This window comes from Nerophis ophidion, linkage group LG05 (assembly GCF_033978795.1).
Source record: "Nerophis ophidion isolate RoL-2023_Sa linkage group LG05, RoL_Noph_v1.0, whole genome shotgun sequence".
NCBI classification, from domain to species: Eukaryota; Metazoa; Chordata; class Actinopteri; order Syngnathiformes; family Syngnathidae; genus Nerophis; species Nerophis ophidion.
Window position 1 is genome coordinate 44,150,031 of NC_084615.1, and position 14,418 is coordinate 44,164,448.

The 14,418-nt window shown below is 37.7% G+C and overlaps 1 protein-coding gene across 2 annotated transcripts in view; it reads left to right on the top strand.

The window, feature by feature from the left end:
* Nucleotides 1–14,418, top strand: part of plcb1l (phospholipase C beta 1-like) — a 323,575-nt gene that overhangs the window by 232,393 nt on the left and 76,764 nt on the right. For both annotated transcript variants that reach the window (XM_061901028.1, XM_061901029.1), the window contains one exon: nucleotides 9,720–9,866. In XM_061901028.1, coding sequence (XP_061757012.1) covers nucleotides 9,720–9,866 — 147 coding nt within the window. The remainder of the gene's footprint in view (nucleotides 1–9,719; nucleotides 9,867–14,418) is intronic.

The window sequence follows — 14,418 nt, forward strand, 5'->3', positions numbered from 1 at the left end:
GAGTTGACTTGAAACTGTTTAATGTTGCACTTTTTATATGTAGAAGAAAGGTTTTGTCATTTTATTTAATCAAAGCAACAACTTGAGGCAGTTTAATGTTGATTAACGTGAGCAGAATTATTATACTGTTCCCAATGTTAAACGGATAAAGCCATTGTTTACAAATTTGGTACATAAATAACCAAAAAATGTATATTTTGTTGTTTTCTTACTGTACCGAAAATTAACCGAACCATGACCTCTAAACTGAGGTACGTACCAAACCGAAATTTTTGCGTACCGTTACACCCCTACAATCAACCTATCCCCAAACGTAATGATTTTTTTTTAAATTTTGACATTTACAGTAATGGTATTTTTTTTTTTGCGCTGAAATTTTCATACAATTACATTCCTATTACCTTGACAACATTTTAAAAAATATGAATCCAAAATGTTTTTATGTCCTTTGAAAAATTAAGCACTGCTTGGCTCTCGGGTATTAACTGCTACCTGTGAAAGAACTGGGTATTGAAATGTTTAAATTTAACATGAAAAAACCCTTGTAGAAAAAAAAAATATATACAGTATAATGAAGTAACACATCAACAATTATGGCCAAAATACAACAAAAAAGTACTGAAAGGACAAAAAAAGCCAGCCTTTGTCCCTTTGTATTTAGGAAATAAATAAATATATAAACAACAAACATAATATACTCTTGTTAGCAGAAACAAACATTAAATATTGTTCAAGCGTCTTAAAAAACATAATTTCTCATTTGAGTGTTTGAGTATGTTTATCTTATTTTGTTTTAATGTATAACTGTTTTAGAGTGTCTTTTAATATTGCAAAACAGTTTGTTTGTTATGGGGAAAGATGTTAATGTGTCTTGTATTCATGTTGGCTACTTAGCGGTTAGCGTGCTAGCGTCATTTCCAGGAAATGAGCAGTAATGAATCACCATGAGTTTTTCCAAGTGCGTTACTGTAAATTTTAAACTGTAATACTAACTGTAGGATATGTTATCATTATCGGTTCATCAATAGGACTGTAATCATCTTATGAAAGTGGAAGCCTGACTGCTAAAAGGGGTGCTGTGCTGGTGCTGGGACTGCATGGATATGATAAGAGCACGCTCGCAGATTTAAAAATTGAACATCAGAAGTGACGAGCGGTAATAATTCATGAACCAGCGAGGTGGATGATCTCCTGCGAATCCTGTCACTCTCTTCTAGTGTCAGCTTGCAGAGGAGCTGATGTCAAGGTCGATGTTTTCAATCTGGTTAAATTGACTTTTTTGCAGCCTGTCTTTGCATTGGGCTGCTCATGCTAACATTGCTGAGAAATATATGTTAATTCTATGCAACTTTTTATGGGTTCACTGGATACATGTTGAAATATTTAGTGTTGGACAATGTTATTTTTGATGATCGTTTAATATTTAATTAATATATTTCATTGAACATGAACTAGTAATGATGGGTTAAATGCCGTGTTGGGAAAATTGGCATGACATAATAACAGTAATCACCAATGCTGTTAGTTTTTTTAGTAAGGTGTAATCTAATTTATTATTTTTATGTACATTACAACACTGTTACCGATACAAATGATTAACGTGGTACGCGCTACTTGATGCAAACAAAACAGCGTTAGAATCCCAGCAAATTCAGTTGAGGAAGTAACTCTTTACTAGTGCAAGTGGCAGCCACCACACACGCAAGTACACGTTATATCTGCTACTACGGGGGAATAATGAACAATCAATAAAGTGACAATCATCATGAATAATAATCCTACCATGAACTGATTAACGTGGACCCCGACTTAAACAAGTTGAAAAACTTATTCGGGTGTTACCATTTAGTGGTCAATTGTACGGAATATGCACTGTACTGTACAATCTACTAGTAAAAGCTTCAATCAATCAATCCTACCTACAACACTCCGTTTGTGGACAAGGAGAGGGACAGCCATTGACACACGTTCAAAATTCCACAGGTGCTGCAATCAACAATCTCCTCCCAGTCCGCAGACTACCAATGCTAAGCTAAAACAGCCAATGAGCACGCCCTCACTGGCGTCATGCTTCACTTGGCAACAGGCACCGCCTTTTAAAGACACACACTCTGCTCTCATGAAACATCTCTCACCAGATACTGTATATAAAAGTTGTAACACAAAGTAACGCTTTGAAATAAATTACATCTGTTTAAGAATAATTCCTTTAGTAATTCCAATACTTTGTTGGGAATTTAACGAGTAACTGAAATTCAGTACTTGTTTAAAGTAGTTTTCCTAACAGGTCAAATGATACCGAAGCATCGCTGCATTATGAAACACAAGGAGATAAATACTGAGATAATCATGTGTCCCTCTATAACTCGATGTGTGTGGCACTTTAAGAAAAAAAAAAACGTGATGGATACAACTGCTGTGTTATTTTGTTTATCGGGAAGCTCTTCTTTTGGCTCATAAGTGACAGTTTGTACTGAAAGACGTCTGCGTATGACATTGGTGTCGGTCGCTGTTATCGAGCTAAATGAAAATAAGAAAAGGGAATAATTCGAAAGTCGGAAATAATTTAGATTTTATATTGTTTGGCTCATTGACCAGCGTTTCTTATTTCTTTCTGCACAGGTCAAGTGTAGTGACTTTTTTGATCCAGCAAATGGCGACATTACGAAACACCAAGCTGCTATCAATGCAGCCAGTTTTCTCCACATCCATCTGTCCATCCATTTCCTACCGCTTGTCCCTTTTGATGTCGATTTATTTGTATTTGACTTTATTAAATGGGTTTATATTATTATTTCATGCAGCCAGGTCGGAGCAGGAGATGATAGAAAGAGAAAGAAAGGAAGACAGAGGGGGAAATTGCGGGTACACAAGGGGCATAAGACAGAGAGACAACAACAACAAAAAATATAACAAAAAATAACAACAAATCAGCAAATAGGATATGTACAACTATGATGGTAAAAGTGATAGCAAAGAAACAGTTAGTGAAATAAATATTAATATTACAGAAATGACAATGAGCATTATTGCACTACAAGTGGAGCAATACAAATACCAATAGAAATAACACTATTGATAATGAATAACAACAATAATTACCTCTATTATCAAAAATACATTTGTTTCAAATGCATCAAAACATATATGTAATGATAACTTGAAATACAAAAGAAATACATCCCTGCCCCACAGCATTTTTGAATAAAATTGTGTTTAATTTGCATAAAAGATGTCCAAGTATTTGGTAATATTCTTATTACCATTTGACATTTGAGTTACCTACTAATTTTAGACTTTGAAACTTTGAAAAGTCCCTTAATGATTATAATAATAACAACACTGTGATACTACTAATAACAGCAATGATACTATTAATTGTAATAATCATCACCATACTGCAAATACTTAATATCCACACTCTGTTCTGATGTGGACTTGCAGCAGCTCCTGAGGACCGCCACCATGGAGATGTGTAAACTAAAAGAATGGTTTGATACTAATAAATTATCATTAAACCTAAATAAAACTAACTTTATGTTATTTGGAAATAAGAGAAATGATATAAATGTAAAATTATATATAGACAATGTTAGTATAGAAAGAGTAAACAAAATCAAATTTTTGGGTGTGATCTTGGACCACAGGATCTGCTGAAAGTCACACATTACATACATCAAAGGGAAGTTGGCGAGAAGTATTGCTGTCCTGGGTAAAACAAGGCACATTCTTAATCAAAAAACATTACACACTCTTTATTGTACACTTGTTTTACCATATTTGAGTTACTGTCTAGAAGTTTGGGGAAATACATATAGGACGAACATCCAACCACTATTCATAATGCAAAAAAGGGCCATCAGACTGTTACATAACACAGGACCCAGAGAACACACTAATGGATTATTTATAAAAACATTTGATTTAAAACTACCAGATCTCATCCAACTCAAGACTGCCCAAATGATGTATAAAGCAAGTAAAGATTCACTTCCAACAGAGTTACAGAGAAGATTTTTACAGAGAGAAGGGAATTTTAATTTAAGAGGAGAACTACTTTTTAAGATCCAATATTGTAGAACAACGCAGAAACGAATGAGTATAACAATAGCAGGGGTTAAAATATGGAACTGTTTAAAGGATGAAATAAAACACAGCACCAACATAAACCAGTTTAAAAAGCTTTTTAAATCATTTATCATTAGTAAATATAAGAAAGAAGAGCAAACATTGTTTTAGAAAGACAATAATATATAATATGTATATAAATACAATTTATGATTTCATAATTGTACATATAGGTTATATTAAAATGTATATATTACCACTTTATATGGAATTTAAATAAATTGTGTATATATAATATAATATAAGTGTACAAATGTATATGTTTGATTTAAATGTTAAACTGTGTATATGAGACGTGTGCTACATATACGTTGCTTGTATATTGTTTAAAAAAAAAAGTAATATAAGTGAAGCATGTTTTAGATTTTATATATTTTGAACCTTGTTCTTGTTGTGATGGGGTAGGTTTATATAAGCGTTGCTTCAACCTACACCCTTTCGGCTCAATCATTACTCAAATGAGTGGGGGTTTTTTTTCGTTTTTTTTTCGTTTTTTTCTTTTTTTTTGTCGTTGTTCTTTGTTTTATGTGAAGATTGCCGAAATAAATAAATAAATAAAAATAAATACGCTGACGAACGTCACATGTTTGCCCTTGTTCAACAGGCCCGATAAGGAGTAGGAAAAAACTGAGATAATTTAATCCTACTCATATATAATAACCAATCAGAATTTTAAATAATATAGTTATGTAGTTATTAATATGCTTTACATTACGGAAAAAGCTACATTCAACAATATAAGTGTACAGTATACATAATGTGACCTCGTCATTGTTAGGGGGGTTCCTAATGTTTTGTCCTTTGACACCATCTGTCCATTCCTCCCGCATGTCCATCTGCTCTAATAAAACAAATTGTTCAATTCATAGCTCTCTTGACAGCCCGAATTAAAAATATTCAAAAGGGAATAAGCGGTAGAAAATGGATGGATGGATATTATTGTTGTGGTGGAATAATGTGTAATACTTGATGGTACCTGATAGTTTGTGTACTTCATGGTAGTACTGTATGTCCCTGCTTGTCCACATGAAGTGTGTCCTTCCTTGTCCCGCTGATAGATTTCCCCGTGTAAAGCATTTATCTAGACAGGGGAAGTGCCGCCATCTGCTCTGTGAAGGGGTCGACTCTCCTTCGCCCTCATCATCTACGCCCACTTTTACCTCCCTCAAGGACACACAGTAATTTGCAATCCACTCTTATTTGCATCTTTACCTTAAAGATCATCGTGTAATGTTTACGTTTTTTAGAGAAACAATGTTCATTGTTTTTGCTACAGCTCTTGTACAGCAGGTGTACCTAATGATATGTCCGACAAGTGTACAGTACGTATATTAATGTACTTTTCTCATAAAACACACGTTTTTAATTGGTGGATAATCTTGCTTCAGACTCGACAACAAAGTCATTCAAACTTTTTGTATACTGTAGGTTCCTAAAAACAGCAGAACACTTCTCATATAGAATATTTGTAGCCAATTCTTTTGTAGTCGGTTCTTAAAAACAACAAAGTTCTCCTGTCAACTTTTGTTTTTCCTGTAGTCTCTGAAAAATAGATTACTTTTGTCAAATATAAAGGATCTTTGGCTAGTTATATTACTTTATGTATGACAGTGTTAGCCATTTTGATTTGCTTTGCGTTGACGTTACAAAGACATGTCTGACAGCTTGTTCTGAAAATGCAAAGCTGGAGCAATTTGCATCATCATAGACAATCAGGAAGTCAAAAAATATAGCTGTTTTATTTCAGTGGCATTTGTTGCTTTTATACTTAATGAGTTTAACTGTTAATTTTATTTGGTAATATACATCCTTTTTATATGGTTATATTCATCTTAATAATGTCCTGTAAGTGTCTTGTTAAAGTTTTTAGTAGGAAATATGACGCCAAAGAGGCTGCTGGAGTATTTTTTTTATCACCGCTGAGATAAAATGTCATTAAAGTCTGTAACTGCTTTGTCCTGACGAGTATAACTTGCCAAGGAACATGTAACCAAATTTTAACATTGCTGTATGTATAATTTTGACCCAGCACATTTGGTCACATTTTCAGTAGACCCATAATCAATTCATAATAGAACCAGAATGTTTTTGTGATCAACAAGTATGTGCGCTAATCATTCTATCACAAAAAAATAAGAATTGTAGAAATTATGTAAACATTTGACCACAACTGTATGTATATATATATATATATATATATATATATATATATATATATGTGTGTAGAGAGAGAGAGAGAGAGAGAGAGAGAGAGAGATTCTATACATATTTGTGTACATCGTATATTAATATATCCATCCATCCATCCATTTTTTACCACTTATTCCCTTTGGGGTAACGGGGGGCGCTGGTGCCTATCTCAGCTACAATTGGGCGGAAGGCGGGGTACACCCTGGACAAGTCGCCACCTCATCGCAGGGCCAACACAGATAGACAGACAACATTCACACTCACATTCACACACAAGGGTCAATTTTAGTGTTGCCAATCAACCTATCCCCAGGTGCATGTCTTTGGAAGTGGGAGGAAGCCGGAGTACCCGGAGGGAACCCACGCATTCACGGGGAGAACATGCAAACTCCACACAGAAAGATTCCGAGCCCGGGATTGAACCCCAGACTTCTCAGGACCTTCGTATTGTGAGGCAGACGCACTAACCCCTCTGCCACCGTGAAGCCCTATTAATATAATGGATGTATAACTGGATATTAGGAGTATATGAAAGTTCAATTCCAACCTTTTTTACTTCCGTGACGACCGTCTTAAATCAGAAATATCAAGCAACTAAAATGCCCCATTTATGGATAAGTGTGGAGAGATTGATTATGCTTAGTAATAGGTTTAAATGAGTGTGAGTTTTAACTCTTCAAGGTGTGTGGACGTTTTTTTTATAATATCCACAAAGTTCAGTGAGTAGGTTGTGTTATGTGTAACCATGTGTGTTGACATATTGTGTTCGTCAAAAGGGACAAGTGGTAGAAAATGGATGGATGGATGGGATACATATTTCATAGGATAATTTTTGGTCATTTACCTGAATGTCATGTTGTCCACCAGGTAGCGACAAAATAGCATCATTAAGATTGTCAGATATTTGAAATAAAAGTGAAATCACCATGCGAGTCAGATTCTTAGTAAACTCATGAAATCTTGTGAGCCTAATTAAAGACGCTGGTGGCACACACCTGACCTGCGGCACACACCTGGCCTGCGGGCCATAGTTTGGACACCAATGGTTTATTATCATCTCCTTAAAGCGTCTTCTTACAGGAATGACATCTGCGGTTCCTCACCTCCAGAATCCCGACCATGTTAACATTGCTTCCCCTTGTTTCACCTTCTGGTCCTCATGGGAGCATCATAGGGGATCAGCAAGGGGGGTTGGACGACCTCCCATTCCACAGACAGCAGCCAGCGTTAATTAGAGCAGTGACTCTGCAGAGGGCGGCGCCGCATTAATTAGCATAAAGTGGCCAGGGGGACCTGCCGCATTCGTGGAGCGCACACGCTTCATTTTGCATATTTAGCATAACATCAAAGTGTGTGTGTGGCCGACATGACTCGTTAATGCTGCTCTTTTTTTCTGCTGGACTATGCAAAAGTCACTTTTACAGTAAAGCACAGAACAGAAGAGCCCTGCAGTCAAAAATAGCATTTTTGCATTAGGCCCTAAAACCACGGAAGATCTTTGACTATTATTTTTGCAATGGGTCCTCAAAAACAAAAGTGTGCTTCTTTCATATAAAGGATCTTTGACAAGCATTTTTGCAGAAGTTTCCTAAAAACAAAATAGAACTTCTGTCACAAAAGGAAAATATTGACTTTTGAGGTGGCGACTACCACCCAAATATAGCTGAGATAGGCTCCGGCACTACCCGTGACCTCAAAAGGGCCAAGCGGTAGAAAATGGATGGATGGATGTTGTTTTTGCAGTAATTCTTGACAAATAACAGAGCACTCCTGTCGCACATAGAAGATCTTCGACCTGCAACCATGTTTTAAAATTTTTGTAGTAGGTCCTGAAAAGCAGCAGGGTGTTTCTGTGACATGTTGAGGATCTTTGAACAGCGGTTGTGCAATAGGTCCCTAACAAGAAGAAGAGGGCTTCTCTAACAAATAAAAGATCTTTCACTCGTGTTTTTGCAGTAGGCACTAAAAATTGCAAAGAGCTCAAATAATATAGAATATAGAGTTTTGGCTGTAGTTACTGAAAAGAATACTGTCATTGAGGGCTTCCATTATTTATGTAGGATCTTTGACCAGCGTTTTTGCAGTTGACTCTAAAAAACCTCTCACGTTAAGAAGATCTTTAACTAGTATTCATTTTTGCAATAGGCATGCATGTGCCTCACAATATGTGTGGATTTTGCATTTCTTCCCGTGACTGCGTGGGTTCCCTCCGGGTACTCCGGCTTCCTCCCACTTCCAAAGACATGCACCTGGGGATAGGTTGATTGGCAACACTAAATTGGCCCTAGTGTGTGAATGTGAGTGTGAATGTTGTCTGTCTATCTGTGTTGGCCCTGCGATGAGATGGTGACTTGTGCAGGGTGTACGCCGCCTTCCGCCCGAATGCAGCTAAGATAGGCTCCAGCAGCCCCCGCGACCTCGAAAGGGACAAGCGGTAGAAAATGGATGGATCGATGGAGGTACTTAAAAAGAACCAGAAGTGCTTTTGTGATATAGAAGATTTTAATGAGTGTTTTTTTCTTTTATAAACAATCTTTGAATTTTGTTTTTGTAGTAGTTCGTTAAAAACGGCAGAGCCTTCCTGTCAGACATACACAATCTGTGATTAGTATTTTTGCAATAGGTCCTTAAAAGAGTCGGGCATACAGCACATAGAGGACCTTTGACTAGCATGTTTGTACGAGGCTTCTAAGACAGCAGAGGACTCTGGTCATAAATAGAGGATCTTTGTCTAGCGTTTTTGTAGTATCCTTTGCCCTGTTTGCACTGGAGACCAGCTGCTGGCTCTCTGCCCCACTGAAGTCCGTTTGGAGAGACTGGGGGAAATGCGGCTGAAGAGACGGGGCTGCGCAGCTAGCGTTGAACGCTGGCATCACGGGGCCCTGACTGAATGAGCAAGTATTGGGACGTGTTGGTCTCCCTGGACGGATTCTCGCACATCCATGCGTACTGGACATTGGTTGAGAGCTAGTGGGCAGCCTAGTAGGGAGTCAGCTCTCTTTGTTGCTTTGTTGGGTCTGTTCCTTTTGCTGGCCGTGCGGTGCCCCACCCCAGCAGATGATTGTGGGGAGGCCACCGCGGTGTACAGTTTATGGGTGTTGAAATGGTGATATCGACACAAGAGCTGGGTCAAAAAGAGGTAACAATGTACGTTTCTTTTTGAAAAACAAAGTATTACACACTGTCCACATTGTACACAGCGTGGTGCAGTTCTAGAGAGGGTTTCCAGCTGTGACAAATAGACAAATCCTTTAGGATACATTGTGGCCGTCTGCGACCATACATGTCCAGTTGTAATGTCTTGTCATCGTGAAGACAGACTCCTTGTATTACATGTCACTGGATGGTGCAAGTGTACCTCAGACTGTATTATTGATGTTGCTTTTATTTCCCCCCGGCAGGTCAAATCTCCGTGGAGGGCTTCGCCCACTACTTGAATGGCGAAGAGAACAGCATCATTCCTCCAGAGAAGCTGGACCAGAGCGAAGACATGACCTTTCCCCTTTCCCACTATTTCATCAACTCCTCGCACAACACTTACCTCACAGGTACACACACGCGTGCACACACAAAGAGCCTGTTTACACTCCAGGCTTCCCTTGTCTATTGTTATTCATGAGTCTTGTAACTGATGGAACAGGATATAGTTTTCCCTTCAACGGATGTTGCACTTGTACTGGTTCCATTTTATCTGAGAAGAGGGGGGGCATTGACTCTTTTCAAATGTATCAAATATTTTCTTTGCTGGTAATCACAGAATGTGCATCATAGCGAAATGAGCGTAAAGAAAATTTGATTTGGTGGAGAAAAAAGCTGTTAATGCTATCTTATATTTGTTTTTTGGACAAGCACCCATTTTTAGAGGCTGCCTTATCCCCTGTGACAGAAAACAAAGTATATACAAGAAGCCTCATTCAACAAGCTTGCTTCCAAACAAAAACCTGGCCTACACCCTTTTTTACGGAAAAGTTTAGAGTTATCAAGATTGACGATGTCTTGGAAATATTTGTTGTTTCACGTACGCGCATCTCTACAGGCTGTGCATACTGTGGCGACACACAGAGGTGGTCGTTGAGGCTTCGCCAACATTTGATTTCAACAAATGTAAAAAAGATTAAGGCAAGGACTCAAAATTCCTTTTTTTGCCAATGCAATTAATGCTTAATTTTCATATTCGTATTTGTGAGGAGGTCTATTAGTTATGTAGGCAGCCATGTTGCCTCCTATTTCTGCCACAATGTGTTCCTGTGACTCTTTAGCCATGTTGGGCAGCAGCCGCTAGTGTTTCGGCACATTGGCACCGGAGCCTGGGGGGGAATGTCCGACTTCGTGTCACGTAAGGCTGCTACCGCAAAAAGCTCTACTGGGTTGTAATAATAAATTGAGTAATCAAACAACAGTCAAAGTATTTTGTATCCTTTTTGATAGCACTGGCCAGGGGCGTCGCCAGACATATTTCACTGGGGCACGTGCCCCACTGTTGATCTGCAGTGCCCCAGTAAAAATTTCACCAATAAAAAAAAACGCTTCAGAGTTTTAAGTCTACATAACATAGACAACAGCGCATATACTACTTAGTATGGTAATTGATTGCTACTGTATTCACTCCACGAAACAGTGAGCACATGGCTACTTAATATGGTAATTTATTCACGTGTGGATCGAGACTTCGGTTGAGAGAGAGAGAGAGAGAGCGAGAGAGAAAGAGAGGGGGGGGATTCGAATCACTGCGTGAGGTAGGTGACGTTAGCCAACAACAATTTGTTAATTACAATATTTTGATTTTGATTTGACTCAAACTGTAACTCCTAGATGGATTTAAGAAAGTTACTCGCCCGCAGCAGAGAAGAAGCGAGGAATGAGAGATGTAAGTGAAGTCCTAGCTAGCTAGGCAACATCATTGTCTTAAGTTGATGCTAAGTTAGCTAATGTTATTCCTTGTATCAAGACAAACATAATCATTTGCTGTACGAGCTGTCGGGGGAATTTCCAATGAACATGAAACATAATGTTGGTTATTGTCTGCTGGTTCTGCATCAATGATGATTTGGAGTAAGCATGTGTGAGTTGAGTGCTTCTCAAATGGTTTATCTTCAGGAAGAAAAACATTTTTCCATACAATCAAGTCGTGAGCCAAACTATTAAATCATTCAAGTTTATTTCACAGAAAAATAGCACAGTAGACTTGTCTTGTTCATCGGTGTGACTTTGACTAAAATAATCTTGTTTTGTCACCAGAAAAATGGCTACAGCTAAAGCATCTGGTTTTATTTCCAGAAAAAATAGTAACATTTCTGTATTTGTTTTCAGAAAGATGGCTGAAAATATCGGGTTTTGTTGCCCCATTTAGATTTTTTTAAAATTTATTTCCATGTCTGTCCTGAGTCCTCCTCCAACTTGTTAGTCGGTTTGCCCTTTGCTAAAATACTCACTAATAGTCACTAGAAAAAAGGCTAAAAATATCTGGTTTTGTTGCCACAATTTTATTTTTTTCTCCCTAAACTTTTTTTTTTTTTCATGCACACATCTGACTGCGACTCACTGAAAATGACACACAATCCACTTTTATGTCACGACCCAGCAGTTGGGAACCACTGGTCAACTGTATAACAGTTACTGTAATATTTCCATGTCTGTCCAGAGTGATTGACCACTTTGCAAAAATGAAAACGAGACGTTACAGTTTACTTCTCAGAAAATGATTCCCTGAACAGACACACAACAGTTGTTCATTTATTCTACCACTGTGGCTTTATTGTTTTGTGTATATTTTTGTGTATATTTTATAGTTTTGTGTATCTGAAATAGGATTAGCCACATTGCCATAAATGGAAATTAAATAATATAAAAGAACCCAGAGATGTAGGGGTGCTTTATTTTTTGTTTTACTTTTATAGATGTTAAATTTGCAGATGATTACTGCAATATATATTTTTAAAAAAATCATTGCTCTTCCTTTTTGCTTTTACCAGTAGCAGTTTAGAAGTCTGGAGTAAAAAAGTGCACAAGTAGGTCAAATGCATTAGTTAATTTCAGGTGGTTAATCAAAGATCCATACAACATAATCTGATATGAATCCATAGTTTAAAGCACTATTTATGTATTTTTTATGATAAATAAGTGCTAAAAATGTTTTTGCTTGCGCGCTTTGCACGCTCACATGAATTATTTGTGCCCCAGGTGTGCCCCAGTACAGTATTAGGTCTAGTGACGCCCCTGGCACTGGCATGTTTAAATGTAAAATATCGCATTTAATTAAATATTACAGAGTTTTCACATGAAACTCTAAAATGGCTCATGTGAGCAGGTTACTGTATGAACAGATTTTGTTATAGATTATGCAACTTATTTTTATATTGGTGCCTGTTATTCTGCTTGGTGACACGAGATTCAAGTACCCTAGCTTTAAATATGTTTTTACCTGCGCCAACCATGTCTTTTACTCATCATTCATTCTCAACATACTGTAACTTACGTTAACTTTCTGTGTGAGAGAAAGGAAGGTTTTGGGGTAAAATGAAAATCAATCAATCATTCAATCAATGTTTACTTTTATAGCCCTAAATCATTAGTGTCTCAAAGGGCTGCACAAACCACAACACAAACCACTACGACATCCTCGGTAGGCCCACATAAGGGCAAGGAAAACTCACACCCAGTGGGACGTCGGTGACAATGATGACTATGAGAACCTTGGAGAGGACGAAAGCAATGGATGTCGAGCGGGTCTAACATGATACTGGGAAAGTTCAATCCATAATGGATCCAATATGTCTCAATAATAATAATAATTTAAAAAAAACAAGAAAACAATGGCACTGTGAAATCCCTTTTTTTTAATCTATTAGAGCCATCATCTCTGAATATGAGAAAAATTAGTTTTGCGATTGCAGAGGGGAAAAAAACAAAACATGAAATGAGTTTATACATTCTGGCTTGAAAGCACTGTTTTTGCCGTCCACTTCTTACAAATTTGTAATTATTGTTCGTCCGTCTGTCAGGTGAGGTCTTTGTAGTGGAGGTCGTGACCTCAAAAGGCAGAAGACAGCTTGCAGGTTCAAAAGTGTTTAATATCCAAAAATCCAAGAAAGAGTGCTAGAGGGATATGCACAGGGAAACTGTGCGTGAAAAAATGGCTCAGGAAAGCCAATAAGAAAGAATTACAAAAACAACAACTTTAGTAGTACTTATTGTCAACCAAGACACCAAACGTTTGCAACAATCCCGCATCCAACAAAGAAGGGGGACTTTTTAAAAAGCCCCCTAATGCCAGGTGAGACAATCAATGCAAACAAGCCACAGGTGAGGAGGGAAGCGCTCAGAAAGAGAGAAAGGGCTAAATCCAATCCACCCCCTTGCCCTACTTTTGAGCACTATCCCTACATTTTGCACGTTCTAGTGAGGGTAGTGGTGTACCTCCGACTCTTTGCATGTAGGGGTAGTGGGCATAACTAGGGGTAAAGGTTGTGAATCTAGCCCTTCAAAGTAAGGGATTCCAGAGGTAGGACCAGAGAAAATTCCCCAATTTCTGCATAAGTTACATGATATATTACAAGTTAGTTTGTAACACTAGCCAGCATCAACATCAACATACTGCAAATGTGAAAACATTAAAGTTAGATATCTTCAAAAAATGTGCAGGAGACAACAGTCGTAGATGGTGGCTTCTTCTCTGTGTAGTTCTTCGTGTATTCATCAACGGAAGCATGATGGATAATAAAAAAAACGGTCTCAGCCGTTAACTTCATTGCTGCCTAGTTTGTTGTGTAATAGTTGGACTAGGGTTGTATGATAGACCGCTACTAATAGAGTACAGTGGTACAAACAAATTAAAAAAGTACTACTGCCTTAGGAAAAATAAAAAAAAATTATCCACATGTTGTGCCGTGCGGCGGTGATGTTGCTGAGTCGAGGTGCAGCGCATCTATGTGTCAAAACGCACACAATGAGAACGTGCATGCAGAAAGACTGTCGAAAGGAATAATGAGAATAAAACGGCAATTGTACTAGTTAATAAAAAGGGTGCACAGAGCGCAATATCAATGTATTTGGGTTTCAAAACTATTAATAAAGGTGACGCTTTAAACGTGGAAGTGTCGC